The following is an 18,741-nucleotide window of genomic DNA, read 5'->3' on the forward strand; positions in this document are numbered from 1 at the left end:
AATCTAAAATCAGAAGATCTATATACCAATCCTCTAGAAAATAAAACTTCATATAAAGGAATTATTATCTTCATGTTACTATATTTTTTAATTATCATTCTTCACCATTCAATAGCTTTACCCAAATCCAACCTCAATAAATGCATTATTAACAGTAATTTCACATAATTATGATATAAATGGAATAACATTAAAGGCAAAGTGCCTAAAAGTCACAGTAACTAATATATAATGTCTTGAGTATGTTAAGATACAATTAATACATTTTCAAGATTTCTTTAAGATTAAAGACCAATTAGTACCACAGGATAAACTATTGAATAATGAGAAATACATTATAATTAAATGAAGCCAGCAATAATTTCTAATTCACTTTTAAATGACATCTAGAATACATTAATGCACATATAATCAATCATTATGACCAACTTACAAGGTCTCCAACTATGACTGTAAATGTATAAATTTCTACCACATAGTATTTAAATTTCCCTTCTGTATCATGCTTCATTCTCGAGTTGAAAATTGAAATAAAATAAAATTCCATGATAGTCTGCAACATTCACAGTGTATGACTGAAAATAATAGGGGAAAAAAACTCACTCATTACTTACCAGAATCACTCTTAGAAAATAAGGATATGTATTTTTTTCCCATATGCATTCAAATGCTCAAAATTCTAGAAGACTCTACAAATAAACTCAAGCCCCATGTACTTCAACTATAAAAGTCTATACTTGTATGACATTTTTAATGGCTTTCTAATAATATTTATTATAACAAAAGTTGATTTTTAGAAATTAGTTTACTTAATTAAAAACCATGAATTCCTTTCCTACTGAATATTCCTAATAAATTAAAATTATAAGAATGAAAAAGTTATTATAGAATTTTTTTAAGTTTATCTCCTTCTAGAATTATAATAGGAATGCTAGGAGAGAAAACCAAATACTAACCACTGGCTTAAGATCTTTCATTAGACAAAGAGCCTTTAGAATTAAGCAATTTAGAAGCTTTGGGGGGCAGGAATATCTTTCAGTAAATCGCTGTCTGACAATCTTCAAGATTTAAAAACACTAATCATAACAGAAGCAATTAGTGTACTGTAGCAGTTATTTACTAATGCTATCCTGACAGTAATCTCAATGAATTTACTAGTTTTTCAAATATTTATTTAACTCCAAAGTAACATACATTCCGGAAGAAACAAGCTTAACATCTATTTTGACTTGAAAATTTTGTACTTCAATCTTATAAATGTCTCTCTCAAAAGCAATGTAAGACAAAACAAAGGCTTACTATTTATTGCATGTGATCAACAGGTAACACTTTGAGAATAGATAATCTATAAGATTTTACTTTGCAGCTCATATGAGAGCTTTCTGGTTAGACATCACAAATTTATACACATACACATTCCATACTGATTCATCAAATATTCAACCAAAAAAGGCAGATTTTCAACAACACTAAGCAACCATTAATTTAAAAAATGCAAGAACAATTTAAAATGCCTAAGAGACAATTCTGTACCTGGTAACATGGCAAACATTCCATAAACTTTCATTCATATTATTAATTCTAACTAATTGATATTTTTGCCTTTATTATTCACTCTTAATCTTAGATTGTCATTAAAATCTTTTATCAATGGGGTTTTCCCCTCACGCTTTCATCAGTGGCCATACAAGCATATGAAGTCTATTATTGACTGTTGAAATGCATCCTAGGGAATGCTTACTTTTTTTAACCTTTCTACATACAGAGGACCTGTTTTCTTTCTGTTCATGGTAGAAAAAAAATATTAAAGCACTTAAGAAATTAAACAAAACTTAAAGGTCATCTAAACCAACTATTCCTATTACCAATAAGAATATTATAGCCAATTTTTGACTTGGCCAAATCATGAACATTAGTTCATTATGCCAGAGCTAGAACTGTTTAACATACCTGATAGACTCTTGTATGACAAAAACAACAAAAAACTAACTACTTATTTCGATCTAATTTCTTCAACAAAGGAGGAGCTTAAATTAGCCAAAATAGAGTTACACATTAACTGTAGGTAGCAAATGTCCTTTAACAAAGACTTAGAAATCATTGATGATAGTGCATTAAATTACAAACCACCTCAATGAATGGGACCACTTTGTCAGGAATAAAATATGTTTAACAAAATCTAAACCAAATTTTACCATGATTTCATTACACTAGTAAAATATTAATGTTTGATTTCACTACATTAGTAAAATACTAATGTTTGAATTTTCAAATTGCTTGCAAAACCACCTTGGGGCATTTGTAATTAAAGTAGACTCTTCTAAAAAAGGCAATCAAAATTTATAATATAACGCATGAGAATGGAGCTATATGACATCAATGGATGTTCATATATGTTAAATGCTTTAGTCGATCCAATTTTTAAATCACAACTAAAACTAAAAAAAAAGAAAGGATAGTAGATGATGGCACATGAATGTCTATTGTATTATTCTTTATATTTTATAGGAATTATTTGCATCCTATTCAAATTTTAATAAACGTGAACTGCAATCTGCAAGTGGACAGAATTCATTAAAAAGGCATCAAAACATGTTTCAGACTGAACTGCAAAACTAGACAAAAAAATGATCAATGATATGTAAAGCAGTATCTAAAACAGCCAACATCATGTTTCAAATCCTTTTAGAGGATCGAATCAATCATCAAACTAGCATATACTTAAAACTGGTCAGCAATAAAAATTTATGTATTATAATTAGTTTGAAACTTTTTAACAACGAAGAAGATGAACCTTTCTGATGATGGATTCATAAAATTTTGACCCATTTAACTACTTTAATTCTCTCTCACTAACTCAAAAAAAAATCATGATTCCATCATTCAAATAAAAATAAACTCTTATTTAATACATATTATAGAACATCTCCAAATCATTTATGAAGGAAACAAATCCTACTGTCCATATATAACTTGATAAATTTTTGGAACATTCCTTTTCAGTATTTGTTATATATATGAACATATATACAAACTCAAATACAGTTACTATTTTAAAAATAAAATTGGTATCACATTGTATATGCCTTAATGTATCATGAATATTCTCATAACATTAAATATTCTAAAAATATGATTTTTAGTGGCTATATAAATTTCATATCGTGAGTTATCATAATTAATTTAGTCATTCCCCATTCTTAAAAATGTAGATTATTTCTAATCTTTTACTATTTCAAAAACCAGTATGAAAAACAGCCTTATAAATAAACTTATCTATGCATCTTTGATTATTACCTTAGGATAAATTCCTAGAAATGGAACCACTGAGTCAAAGAATGTGAACATAAATATTACTACCATTATCCCAGAATATCATTAACCCAGAACAGATCAGACCCTAGACATCCTGGTAGATGGTCTTCTATTACATAAACATCAAGTCTTTCACCCAATCTCCATGCCAGCTCACAGAGAATAAAAGCTTCTTTGGCCAATAAGAAAATCATTTAATTTCTGTCTCAAATGGAAAATAAAAAACATGATGAATGGTGATGGAGCTTATTTTTATAAACCTTCCAAACATTCATCTGCTTCAAGATAATGGGTCCACTATACAGTGGTGAAAGTTCTTTAAATATAAACTGAATACAGAAAACTGTCAAAAATAGAAGCACAGTAAAACTTCTTTTTAATATTTTCCAGGGAACACATTTCTAAAACAGTTGTTCAGAGTAACAAAATAGATAATATCATCTTATGGGCCTTAGAAAGAACTTTTAAAAACAATGCTATCTGAAGGTACAGTCAATATGGAAGACACCATAATCAAGTTCCATTTTAAAAATTGAAAAAAAACCCATAATACTTACTTTGTAAATAGTGCAAAACCATCAATACAAGACTATAGCTGCTTAAAGTACCACGACTGGCATCGTTTATCTCATGGTGACTTGCCCACTTCTTAATCACCAGTACTAATGGACGAACTCGATTTTCAACTGAAAGTAAAATTAAAACTTAAAAATAGTAAGAAGATATTACAGTTTCTTTGAAAGCTTACATCATTTCCCAATTCCATGTCAGTAAAAAGAGCACTGCCTACCTGTGCATTAAACAGTGTTCATCATAAATGTCTTTTATTTCTAAAGTACACCTTAGTTACTTTTTAAAAAATTACTCATTATTAAAATTCATTTTATTGACCTATAACTTCTGGTAGTATAATAATTTTAATATAGCAACATATAATGCATGTAATAAGCCATTACACATAAACACACAAACATATGTCAATGTTTACTACAAACATCTTTTAAAAAATGATGAAGGATAAACACAAAAGCTGATAATTATTTGCAAATAAACAAAAACTTACGGTATGCATAAGTTCTGAGAAGGAATGTGTTTCTTATTCCAACAATATTGTTTACATTCAAGTCGAATTCCACACAACTATTAAAAAAAGAGAAAAAATTTTAGCTCAAGTACAAATTAAACTAACTCCCTTAGAGCAAATGAATAACTATCCATCCATCCAATGATATTAATTAAAATAGCATGGGGCCAAAGGCCTTAAAGTGAAGCACTAAAGAAATAAGAATGAAAACATATTCAGTATATTATTTAAATGATTTAGTGTGTATTTAAAAATATAAAATAGAATTCCTATTGAAAGATCCATAATGTACTGAGGTAAGGTTTCTATCATCCTTAACAAAAGAAATTAAAACATTTTGTAATCTTTTCCAGATAAATAAAATTATACAACCAAGAAAACATTTCTAGGCAACTTATTCCACTAAGTTATATATTCTCAACTAATTTGGAATCATAGCATTATTTGCTTTAATACAATGAAAATAAAAGTCAAAGCACAAATGAAAAAATAAAAACTGTGTCTATACATTATATTCCCTCCAAAAAGACTGGTAAATTACATTATGCCAAATTTAGCTACCACTATCTGGGAAAAACTAAAACAGTCAAACACATAACAGAAATGCTTCTTTGAAAGTAAAAGATATGAAATTCACAATTTAAAAAATTGGGCAATAAGATATAAAAAAAAAACTAAATTCAAAATAATAGGAAAGATGAATGTGTAAGCAGTGGCCTCATATGATCAGGTCTAACTCTTCCTGAACAATGAGTTTTTCTATGAAAACACTACCTAAAATAAAAACTTAACAAATATCCTTTCTACAGCTTTTAATTACAAAATTTTGAAATTTACCATTTCAGATTTTCTTTTTTTGGGAAAGAAAACCTCTTTCAATTATTCACACAAATTAATAAAAACAGATAGTAGTATTAACACTTCGGATATCATACATATTTGGCTTTGGGAAACATATGGTAACAATGGAGTTATGTTCTTTAATTGTGTTTGTGCAAGTCTAACACTGAAACCAATTTTCACTTCCCATATATAAATCTAAACAGAGAGGAAAAAACACTTAGATGAAAACTAGTCTGCAATTAAAAACTTTTCCAAATATATGAATTCAGAGCTTTAAAAATATCCACATTGCTTGCTTCAAATTCTACTTCTGGAAATACTAAAGTAATCCTTCATATAAAAAGAATTTTATGCATAAAATGCTTATTCTAACAGGGAACTGGGTAAGCTAAATGATGATATCCACTCAGTGAAATACTGTAAAGCCATTAAAAATGAAACCAGTAAATATTCAATGACATAAGCAAGTGTTCATGAATAAACATGTATGATCTCAATTTTAATTTTAGAACTCTTATGCACTCATATGCATAGAAAAGGGACTGAAAGGTTTATACCAAAACATTAATATTGGTTATCTATGGGTGTTAGAAATATATTTTTTAATGGTTTATATAGAGAACAATTATGGACTTTATAAAGAATACTTAATAATTAAAAAAAACTTCTATAAAAAATTAAACAGAAATATAAAATTATTTATATAACTACAAACATTTTAAAAATAATTATAATTAGCTAACAGTTTTATTTATGTTTATGTTTTTTCTCCCTAGATTTTTATGCTTTAGAAAACTCTACCTTTAAAACTATAAAAATTCAATAAATTTTTATAGATTGGATGGATGTTTGGATAAATGGAAGGGAAGATCTGAGCCAGGAATATCTAAAGTTTCTTTTAAAATATTTGTATTATATATATTCAGTCAATTCTGATTATTCACAGTAGTTACGTTCTATAAAGTCACTGCAAACACTGAATTAGTGAATACTAAATCACTGCTTCTAGAAAAGCAAAGAGTTAGGTTTCTACAAGCCTCTAGTCACATTTTCATCAACCAATCCATATGTAACTTTGTTTTATGTGTGTTTCTGTTTAAAGACACCTCATTTAATATACTATTGATTAACAGTGTATGAGTGAACTCATAGCCAAGAACACTGTAAGTCATGCCTGAACAAAGCATATCTAACACACATATTTCTCCCATAAAGTACATCGCAACTTCATATACAGAAACACTAGACAGTACCTCGGCACTGTACTTGGGGACGATTTTAAAGAGCAAAATCACTAAAAAGCACAAAAATGTAAAAAAACATGGTACTAACTAGACTAAAAAGGACAACTGGTTACAGTGTAAAAGCTGAACCAAGAAGGCAGACGGTCACACTGTTTAACCTCACCTAGGAACATTTGCCTTGGGTGACTCAAAATTTTCCCTACTCTGCACATGTATACAAATGACCATAGAAGTGCTTCAAGTATTAATTGGGGGGGGGGGGGGGAGATTGGGGAGGTATTACAACATAAATTCATCAAATAAGCAAATTCAAAATTACCAAACCATAAATAATGAGGATCAGCTGTGTATATACTTACATGTATTTCAGTACCACTTTCATAAAACTGGGCTAGAAAAACCTGATTTATCACAACCGTATTTTTTAGAAAACAAGGAAACACCCAAGACCTAAATATTTACATTTTATATTCAGATAGTATATAAAGGATTCTTATTCAAATACCTAAGAAATTAAGAACACAGGCTAGTAGAATAGATTTATAAAAACCCTCTGATACATGACATTTCATCAACTAAGATACATTAAGAATTTATTCACTACATTTCCAAAAGGCAAGAGATCATTTAAAAATCTGAAATATATATTCTTTAAATTGGATAGTCTCAAATATTCAAAATGTCAAGCAAAATAATGAAGTACAGTTAAGCATGCTTAACTGAAGAACTGCTCAATTTTTAAAAATTATTTCAAAGACCAAATGATTTCTAAAAACTGATGAAAATAAACTTATAACACACATTTATTAATTACCTACACCAAAAGAATATCTAAAAATGATCTAATCAACTGAAAAAAAAGAATTCAATAATTTTTTACCTGACTTTATCCCTGAACTTCACAATTGGCACTTTTGCTCGAATCAGCTGAGGTCTCTCAATGTAGCCGCCTGAAGAATAAAAGATACTGTGAATATCTATAATGCTCCTCAAATTCATAGAGTACCAATGCACATTTTTTAAAAAAACAGTATTTTACAAAGCTAAAATAATTTAAGAAAACAAAGTCTTTGAGAAAGAACGTAAAGAAAGGACATTATCAAATTCCTCTAACACTGGAACTTCCAACACATTTAGAGGGGTTTATATCTAATAACATTTTTAACGAAGTTCATCAGAGCATTATAAACACAAAAAAATATCTAGGCTAGCAGCAGGGGGATAGCTAAATTCTGGTACAGCACATTTCAAGATATTATGGCAGCCACAGATATCATATTTTTAAAGAGTTTTAACTGTGAAAATGCTTGTAACATGAGACAGTGATACATTTAAATAAGTATGATTTCTAAGAAGAACAAAAAAATACATATTTTTTATTCCATCAACTTTAAAAATTTTTTTTCTGAGTTGAAATTAATACCTGTTCATTGTAGAAAATTAGGAAAATACAGAAATGTATTTTAAAAACTCTGGAAACTTCTTAAGGAAGTAATTTCCTAATGTTTTAACTAAAGAAAAACAATACCAGATTTAAAGACTAAAATTTTCAGTTATACTGCTTTACCACCAAAATCATAAAATAAATCAAGCTTCAAATGTAATTTATGTACAAGAATTCAATGAGGGTTAGTGAAAAATAAGATTAGGAGCCAAAAGTTTCAAGTTCCAAGTACAAGTTCAGACACCAGCAAAGAAACTATACTCCAAGAAGTTACTGAATCCATGGATCACCAGTAAAAAAACAAAAACCAAACCCAAACAAACAAAGAATAACCCCACTTCATTTGAATTAGATGACTTCTAATGTCTCTTCTATTTTTAATAGTTTCTAAATCTAATAATAGCTATTTAAAATCCACTTAAGGTGTGAATTACTCCTTTACTTTATAGATATGAAAACCTAAGTCCACTGAAACAAATCATTTATTTCTCTCCTACAATAGATATAAGTTGTTCAAGGGTAGTAACTTATTATTCTACTTTGGATTTTCCAGCTCAAAGTCTGACACATAAGGAGTATCTGTTAAACAAATGTGTAAATGTCTTTCCAACATCACACAGTTAGTGTGACTTCAACTTTCCACAATGTTCTGTGGAAATTTAAAATAAATTATTTGAGATGGCTTAACATGTGGATTAAAATCTGCTTAGTTAGCTTATTCAAAGAATAAAATTTTACAATAAAATTTCCTGCCAACAATTTTGCTTTCTGGTGGAGTAATTCATTTGGGCTTCATGTTCAGTGATCGTATTTTTAAAATTTGATGTCATAAATTGCATGTCATTGCAAAACAGATGAAATTATTTCTTCCTAACCTGAATAAGTCTTTAATTCTATTCCCCTCTGGCTTTTCAGATACTTTGCATACTGCTATTTATATTTATGCCTTTGCTTCCCTAACAGACTACAATCTTTTGAGAAAAAGAACTGAAGCTTATGTATCTTTAAATTTTCCATTGCATTCCGTGTGATATCTTGCAAGTAAATTCAATAAATTGTTGAAAAAATGGTTACTCTTCTTAATCAAAACTTAAATTCATTTGGAAAAAAAGGATCCACAATAGAACTAACCTGACCAGAAAATAAACAATTCTTACCAGAAATAAAGTGAGAGAGACATTTTAAGTAAATAGTTATGTCAGATGACATATGAACTTGAGGCATATCAGACTTACAAAGTCTAGTACAGAAGTGTTTATGGACTAAGGTGAGTATATGCCGTGCTTCAGTCTTCTGATTTACCTGAAAAAAACACTGAAAAGTTAAAAATAAAGTGTTTTTTCATTATCTTTCTAAACTTAAGTGTTTTATTTTCTTATGTATCTCAACAAAGAGAAAACATACAAAGTATACTTTTCTTTGGAGTTATTTTTCAGTATATACTAAATTACATCATAGAAAAAGTCAACCTTTATGCCATCTTTCACATCAACATTTCTAAATCAATTTCTGATTTTAAACTTAAAGCACAATTTTAAAAGAAATATTGAAACAGCCATGTTACTTTTTCCTTCAGTATAAACGTACAAAAAGCAATGTTCTCCAAGAAAAATAAAAAGAATTTTTACTTTCTGTAACATTTTTTATTTCCCCATCTAGAATGTGAGCTGCTTAAGGCTAAGGTTCAAATCTATGGTGTCTCGGTATGAGTATAAAATCTGACAACATGATTTAGATTTGTGAATAAAACTAGAAGATTAGCAGGAGGTGCCTGAGTACGGTTCTAATTGCATGAGAGGAAGTTTTAATTAAAACTCTAGTATTCTCCACTATGTTTATTGTTTCTGAGGTTTTTTTGTTGTTGGGTGTTTTCACTTTTCCTTTATATGATTTCAAAGCCTAGAAAAACATCAAGTTTCCTGGAATAAATCCCTTTCTGATTTGCAGTAACTAGAAGCCAATTTTGTGAGTGGAATAATTGGAGTAGTATAAGTATATATTACCATTCCATAAATTTTATTTATATTTTTAAAGATTTAGACCATAATAAGGCATATTAAAATTATACTGAAATTAATTTAATCTTTGGTAACTCAGAAGAGACCTCAGCATATTAAAGAGGCTGTTTCAGGTCAGCTTAATGTATCCTAATTACTGTGATATTAAAAATATACAAGAGTATTAGCTAACAGGAAATTCAAATAAACATAATACTCAATAATAAAATTTGGTTGCTAAAAAAAAAAAAAAAAAGAAAGAACAAAGCCAAAATATCAGAATATATCACAGTAGTCTTATTTTAAATTTCAGTGGTCTCTCTCTTTGTATTCTAAAATAAGAACTCCAAACGCTATAGCATTTTAGAAGGGAAAAAAAAAAAAAAAGATTAAAAATAGAATCACTGAAAATTCAAATGGAAAGGAAATATACCAAGAAAATAACACTGACATATGCTCTTTTTTCTTTGCTGTGCCCTGGTAACATATTAACCCAATGACTGTGCAAAACAGAAGCAGAGCTCTTTAAAAACACAGTGAAGCCATCTCACTTTAACAACTTAGATATAAATTAAGCTAAAATTACTGTTATGCATAATGCACACTCCTTAAAAGAAAAAGAAGTATTTCTCAGCTTTCCTTGAATTACTAATAAGCAAAGAATCCAAAGAAGTAATTACAAGAGAACAAGTTCTCCTCCAAAGACTTCTATATGAAATTTCTTAAATACCTTAACACAAGAAACGCACGTGGAATAAATGTTTCATTACTTACTGGTTCCTCTTTAACAACTAGGCATAAGTCACCATCACTGCTCCGGGTACCAAATCCATTCAAAGAGGACCCAACCAAAAAAAGTCTGCTTTCTAGAAAAACAGGAGAGAATTATAAGGTATTATTTAAAATTTAAAACAAGAATTCACATACATAATGAGCATGAAAAACAGAGAAACATACGTGGAAATAACAGCTGAATTTCTCTCTGCAATTGTGCTCGACAGAGTTCTTTCTTCTTTAAATCACTTACTTGCTGTTGACATGCTTCAAATAACTCCAGTATCTGCTGACTTAACTTGAATTCACCACAAAAGAAAGCAAAAATTTTGTTCAGAAATGTAAAAGTAACAAAGTGAGAAGTGTAAAACAATACTACCTGCAGTATTTAAAAAATACTTATCATCTCCTTAACGCTTTCCAATCAAAAGTACTCACTCAAGTAACAATAGGTACTCAGTTAAGTCAAAGAGTTACTTTTACTAAGTAGAGTATCACTGACAGGTCGTAGAAAAGTATAGTCACAGATAATTCATAATGAGTATAATCCATGGGTCAGCAAACTGTAACATTCAGCTGCTGCCTGTTTTTGGATGGTACATGAGCTAGAAATGGTTTTATATTTTTAAAGTGTTATAAAACAAACAAATATATGTGACAGAAACCATATATAAGTGTCAAAGTCTAAAATATTTACTATCTGTCCCTTTAAAGAAGTTTGCCCAATCCCTGGTATTCATACCAAACATAGCAGACTTTACAAGAAAAATCCCTCCTCATCTATGCTCATGTAAACCACCCTTTTCCTCATTCTTTCAATATCCCCTTGAGCCCTGACTTATTCTCTGTTTTTCTTACCTACCTGGTTCACACTTTCCCCTCCCACTCAACTCTTGCCATCACCATAAGCGATTTCCTTATCCATAATGAACTATGTATCACAATGTACTCCCACGATTTCTGAACTTCTTTCACTCCAATATATTTCATCAGTGTTTAAACTCCCAGAGCCATATGTGGTCTTTGAAGTAAAAAGAGAACTCTCTAGCTCTGAAATGTTAAATTCCAAAATACTATCTTGGCTTCAATCTCCTGTCTAATTTTTTCTTACTCTCCTCATACCTGCTCTAGAATCATACAGACCTGGATTCCCTTGAATCCTCTCTTTTCTTCCAACCCACCAGCACCTTAATAGCATGATTTCCTTCCCTAATCAATCTATATCCCACAACGTATCCCCTGAGCCACTGTCTTTTATCGTACCTTAATAACATTATCCTCTTGTCATGCTCTAACACCTGTCCTGCAAAATCCTAATCTTAGATCAACACAACCACCTTCTCTGCTCTCATATCTGAGTTGCTAAGATGTGAAACTGAAAAAAATAATAATAAAAATCACAAAATTGGCACCTTTCCAATTTATAGTTTAAGGTCTAGCCTAAGGGAGGCCCTTAGTGTCACTCAGTAAATACTTTCGTGTCTCTGGGTTAGATATTGCTCTTATTTTTCACCATCACCATTCCAAAACCTTTACTACTTTCCTCAAGCCTCCTATACTTACCTCACTTTCTTTAGCAGATAACTTCATACTAAAGTTTACTAAGAAAATTGAGGATACCAAATGTGACATTCCTCAGCTTCCTACCCGAAAACTTGTAATGTATCTGAATAAAATCTCATCTCTTTACCTCTCCTGTCAGATAAATTGTCCTTTTAGCCCGTTTAAAGCTAATCCCACTACCAATACTTTTGTATCCAAGCCTTCTGGTCATCTCCAGGACACAAATACCTGTATTGGTTTTTGGGTCTCTCTTTTGCATTTTAAAACTCTCCCTTTCTAGGCTTTCCTTGGAGTCTATGACAAGGCACAAGTCTCAAACATTTTCTTTTTATCATACTTAGAATACTCAATTTAAGAATGCTAACGCAGTCTGGGAAACTTAGCAATTCTTTTAAAAGAGACATAATTTTCAAATACCTCTAAATAACATTCTCCCACAAAAGACAAAGCAACTAGGAAAATAAAACAAACAGATCAAACCAAAACAAAATAAAACATGGCCAACAAATTAACTATGTATCACTCATGAACCCCAAAATATGAGCAGGTGGAACCAAACACAATAGCAGCAACACACACATGGTATCAGAAACATTAAGAGGAAGAAAAGTAAAAGGACTGTGGACAGCCCTAAAGTGAAATCATCGAAAATCCAATTGTCTATAGGTACCACCCCCTTTCTCAAACTGAGGGGTCCAATTTGGTGTGGAACACCAACCAAAACTGGGAGTTCACAGGCTACCAGTACCGAACAGTAAATCCAAGAGGAACACAGAAAAATCAGAACTCTCAAAACTAGCTGAAGCTTTCTTCTAAGTCAAAGCAAATCACTAAGCAGAAACTGCCAGGAGGAGAAATCAAAACTAAGCAATACAGCGCCATTAAAAGCAAAGGAAAACAGGTCTAGAACCAGAAAGATTCAGACTTCCAGGAAGCATATGAGAATGTCTAGAAACGTTTTTGGTTATCATAATTGGGGAAGTGGGAGGTACCACAGAGTGGTCACTGGCATCTAGTAGGTAGAAGCCAAGATACCACTAAACATCCTACAATGCCCACAGCAAAGATTATCTGACCCAAAAAGCCAACATTGCAAAGGATGAAAAACCCTGGTCTAGATAAAAGGGAAGTAGAAGAAACAAGGTCTGAGAAACTGTATTTCTGAACACTGCATAACAACAGAAGATTCCTAGAGACACATACTATGAAAGCTAGCCTGCCCAACCTTCCTCATCTAAAAGTAGTATGGAAAGAGTCATCTCGGTTAAACACAGATAAGAGAGAAGAACTAGATCTCATAAAGAGAGATGAGAATAGAACAAAAATTATTTGAAAGAATACCAAAAGGGATTCTAGCCATCCCTATACAAAGTTTTTATAAGAAAACTAATATAGTAACATTCCTATCGGTAATAAAAGCACACCAGAAAGACATGTCCACAAAACTAGTGAAAATTTTAACATAATATATCAAACCAAGGTTTTTTCTCTTATGTTCTAGTTTTCCAAAAAGATAATTAACTACAAAGCATATATACTAGTACTAGCAAAAAAAATGGAAATTTATATTTTAAAAATTACCAGTAACAGCAAAAAACACAAAACATATATATATATATATATTTAACAAAAGATATGTGGGACCTATATACTGAAAATTACTATTGAGAGAAATTAAATACCTAAATAAATGGAGAGATATACCATGTTTCTGGATCAGAAGACTGTTGTTAAGATGTCAACTCAATTGATTCTGTAGATCAATTTCAGGAGAGTTGACATCTTAACAACAATCAAAATTAATTTTTTTTTCCCCAATCAAAAGCCCAGCAGTCTTGTTTCTAGAAGTTGAGAATAATTTAAAATTTTACTTGGAAAGGCCAAAGACCAAGAATAGCCAAGAAAAAGAAAAAAGTTGGAGCATTTACAGCTACAGTAATCAAGATGGCACTGCAATAGCAAAAAAAGATAAAGAAAACAGTACAGAATACTGAAAGTATGAATGAAATGACACCTGGAATTGACTTCAAACTAATGAAGAAAATATAGATGAAATAAGATTAGTATATATTGGTAATTGCTAAAGCTTAGTGATATGAGGATTTATGATACTATATTTTTATATATATATATTTTCCATAATAAAAAGCTTTAAAAAAAAGGTTCCCACATTTACAAACTATTTGAAAAAGGTTACCAATAAAAGTGGTGAATATAAAATTTTAAATGACAATTGAATGATTAAGTTTTATTCATTCAGTCAGGTTGGCAAACTATGGCCTAGAGGCCAAATACTGCTTCTAACGTGTTTTGTAGGATCAGCAAGTTAAAACGATTTTTACATTTAAGCATTGTTTAAAGAAAAGAAAAAAGGATATGTAACAGAGGCCCCATGCAGCCCACATACCTAAAATATTTACTATTTAGCTCTATACAGAAAAAGAAATAAAAGCTATCTCAAAGAGATACTGCACTCCCTGCATTATTCACAGTAACCAAGATATAGAAATAACCTAAATGTCCATCAATGGATGAAAGGATAAAGAAAATGTGGTGTGTGTACATAAATAATAAAATATTATTTGGCCTGAAAAAAGAAGAAAATCCTGCCATTTGCAGCATGGATGAACCAGGAAGACATTATGCTAAATGAAATAAGCTAATCACAGAAAGACAAATCAGTATAATCTCACTTATATGTAGAATCTAAAAAAGTCAAATTTATAATGGCATAGAGCAGAATGGTGGTGGTTATCAGTGGCTAGGGGAGGGGAAAATGAGGAGTAAGTTCTGGAAATGTAATACTCAGTACAGTGACTACAGTTAATAATAATAATGTTATATACTTAAAACTTGTTGAGAAAGATTTCAAGTGTTCTCTCCACAAAAAAATATGGTAACTATGTGAAGTGATGACTATATCAATTAGCTTGATTATGGTAATCGCACAATGTATACATATATTAAAATATCACATTGTACAATTAAAGATATATAATTATTTTTGTTGCTCATATCTCAAAGCCAGGAAAAAAAGTAGGAGATATGGTTAAATATATTTTTTAAGTATTTGAAATTCAGTGAGCTATTGCTTTATAAATATTTTACCCCCTTTTTCGATTTGTTCTTTGTTTTCAAATAAAGTGAAATACTGAAATTAAAAAAAAATTCTAAGATAGAACCTCCAAGAGATCTGTAAGATAACTGTCCCCAAACTATTCCTCCAAGGGTGCCAAAAGGCTCCAAAAATGTGTTCCTTTCCAAAATTAAATATTACACTAGAAATCTTAAATATTTCATTCACAATCATCTTTTCATTTCACAAGTACAAAGAAAACCTCAGCCTAACTTCGTCTCAACTCAAAATTCAAAATCAATTACTCTGATTTACTTAATATCTCCAAATTAACCAGAATTCCCAAAGAACAGTTATAATAGATGGAATTCAGGAACTCAGTTAACTCTGATGCCTCTACAGCCTCTTTTTTGTCCAAGGTACCATATATTCACCTAAAAGCTAGAGCGAAATAAAACTAAGATTTTGACTAAAACAATTAGGTTTGTTAATGTAACAACTTGAAAAATAGACAAAAGATTTTAAAATGGAGAAAAAAATTTAAACTCAGAGGGTACTCATTTTTGAAAATTTAGTTTTTTAGGTTTCAAAACAGAATATGAATTTCTAAAGTAATTAAAATTTCTAATAAAATCTTTCCCTGGAGCTGAGTGAATCAGCTAACCAATTTACTACTACTAATAAATTCATTATTACCAATCTTGAGTGAGGTCTCTGCACTAGTGAATACTGTTACAAACCTATTCCACTGTTCTTCTGGTTACGCTAATTTCCTATACCCAGTAAATGCTATTTGAAACCTTCTCCACATTCTCCAACCTCAGATTTCTCATTTCATCCTCTCTACTCTCAACATATGACCTTGCATAGTAATTCAGAGAGAAAACAGGAAGAATCCACTCAACTATGGAAACTCCATTAACTTCTCCATACCATTGTCTACACACTTCCTCGTATCTGTATCTATTCTCTCCTATCCTCCAGTTCCAAAAAGCTTTTCTCTTACCTAAAGCCAGTCATTGCTATAGGCAGGACACATGCCCTTTCCATCTTCTAAGGAATCTCATTCATGACTACTTTCTTTCCAGTGTAATCAATCTCTCTACTGAATCTTTACCATGAATATGTGGCTAAAGTTTCCTCCACCTTAAAAAAAAACAAAACAAAATACCTTTGTTCCAATTTCCCACCTATAGCTCCTCCCCTTCATAACCAAACTTCCCCCAAAAAGCTGTATATACTCTTAATTTACATTCGTTTTCTCATTCTTTCCTCAACGTATAACAGTCTTAGATCCAAGCTCTCTTCTCTCCCAGGACAATCATTTCTATACTCTTGCCTTCAATTACCATCTATACACCAATAATTACCAAAATATACATTTCTCATCAATACCTGGCCCCTGAATTCCTGGTCTATATATATTAAACTATCATCTCTAAATATCTAATTTGATGTTTCAAATGCATATTAAAAGTAACATATCCACAGACTCATGAGACCCCTGTTCATCCTCCAATTCCTATTAAATACATAAACACACACATACAAATCTTGTTCCTCTTTCATTTCATTACGTCTCAGTGAATGGTACCACCATGCATCCAGAAACTAGAAATTTAGGCATAATACTCAATGTCTCCTTCTCCAGCTAACCCAATGGTTCTCAACCTGGGGCAATTCTGTCCTCCAGGTAACATTTGGCAATACTGGTAGACATTTTTGGTTGTCATAACTGGGGATTTGTTGCCTCTAGCAGGCTGAAGCCAGGAATGCAGCTATACATCCTAGAATGTGCAGGACAATCCCTCCACACCAAAGAAAGTTGGTTCAAAATGTCAGCAGTGCAGAGGCTTAAAAGACCTAATCGAATTCAGTATCGAATCCTATCAATTCCACCTCCCACATACAGCTTAAATCTACCAATTTCTCTTCATCTTAACTACCAGCACTTCATAATTCAAGGCACCATTACCTTTACCTATAATACAATAACTTCCCTACATCCACACTTGTTCAATTTCATACAATGAACTCAGAATAACTTTAATTCATTTCTTTCCTGTTTATAAAACAAAACAAAAAACAACCATGAATAGCTTACCACTGTTCTTAGACTAAAGACCAAAATGACACACATCTCTGCATGATCTGTACCTCTCCCCACGTCTACCACACCTCAGCCATTTTTCTCCTAATCATCAAACTGTAATCATCTTGTCTTCCTTTCTTCACATATTCCATGTTCCTTTCTTCATTAGGACCTTCAAACATGTTGTTCCTTCTCTCTATAGCATTCTTTCCATCCCTACCACTTTCACTAGTTAACTCCTACTATTCTTCAGATCTCAGCTCAAATATTACCTCCTCTAGACCGTCCCTCGAATATATTCTCTCAGTACTTTGTAATTTTCCTTCAGAGCACTTGTACATATATTTTTCAAAACCTGCAACTTTGATGATTAGTTTTAATGGCTCCCCTCACTCTACTGTATGTATATGGTAAAAAATACATGTATTTAGCAAATAGCAGTCCAAAATGTTTGTTGAATACTAAATAAATACAGAATCTAATCTACTCCAGGATTTTCAATTGCCACTTTTACTACAGATGACTTCAGGATTCGTATCTCTGGCCTCGACCTTGCTTCTGAAATACATACAGCCAGTTCGGCTACAACACATTTTTCTGCAATACCAATTAACTTATTGACAATTGGTAAATAGGACGATATCAATTTGTAGAACTGAAACTGTGAAATTATAACCTTCATGAGAGAAGAAAAAAGCCCTCAGGTTGGCTGCTGCACAGACAAGAATCCTTACAGATCTAAGACAACTAAAAGCAGCATTGCATCCAGGATTCCCACTCAATAAAGCATACTTCCAGGCTCACACAGCTCTCTGATGGTATCTTTCCTCTGTGTCTACCTTAGCAGGGGGAAGAAATGGTACCAACACATCCCCAGTTAGTCTTTTTCCATTTTATTTTGCTTTTTCCTTCCTCCCACTGGTTTTTGCCTAATTGCTTTTCCTACCTCATATTAAGAAAAAAATGAGTCTTTTAAATAAATAGTGCTAGGACAACTAAACAAACAGCAAAAGAATGAAGTTGGACCCCTATTTTGCACCACATATAAAAATTAACTCAAAACAGATCAAAGATTTAAATCTAAATGCTACAACCATAAAACTCTTGGAATAACACATATGCATTAATCTTTGTGACTTTGGATTAGGCAATGGTTCCTTAGATGTGAACCCCAAAAGCTCAAGCAACCAAAGAAAAACAGATAAATTGACCTTCATCAAAATGAAAGGCTTTTGTGTTTCAAAGGACACCATTAAGAAAGTAAAAAGACAAATGACAGAATGGAAGAATATATATGCAAATCATGTAT

The 18,741-nt window shown here is 31.2% G+C and overlaps 1 protein-coding gene across 3 annotated transcripts in view; it reads right to left on the reverse strand.

Annotated features, from left to right (window-relative positions):
- The window catches only part of TENT2 (terminal nucleotidyltransferase 2), a 47,741-nt gene that overhangs the window by 17,649 nt on the left and 11,351 nt on the right, over positions 1-18,741 (reverse strand). For 2 of the 3 annotated variants that reach the window (XR_004952688.1, XM_036226307.1), the window contains 6 exons: positions 10,885-10,999; positions 10,702-10,793; positions 9,166-9,244; positions 7,367-7,436; positions 4,379-4,455; positions 3,873-4,001 (listed from right to left, as the gene is read on the reverse strand). Coding sequence is in view for 2 of the 3 variants with exons in the window: in XM_036226307.1 (XP_036082200.1) it covers positions 3,873-4,001; positions 4,379-4,455; positions 7,367-7,436; positions 9,166-9,244; positions 10,702-10,793; positions 10,885-10,999 (562 nt within the window). In the remaining variant the exon portion in view is untranslated. The remainder of the gene's footprint in view (positions 1-3,872; positions 4,002-4,378; positions 4,456-7,366; positions 7,437-9,165; positions 9,245-10,701; positions 10,794-10,884; positions 11,000-18,741) is intronic. The other variant, XM_036226308.1, reaches the window with a different exon arrangement.

Source organism: Rousettus aegyptiacus, unplaced genomic scaffold (genome assembly GCF_014176215.1).
Source record: "Rousettus aegyptiacus isolate mRouAeg1 unplaced genomic scaffold, mRouAeg1.p scaffold_m13_p_8, whole genome shotgun sequence".
In the NCBI taxonomy this organism is placed as follows: Eukaryota; Metazoa; Chordata; class Mammalia; order Chiroptera; family Pteropodidae; genus Rousettus; species Rousettus aegyptiacus.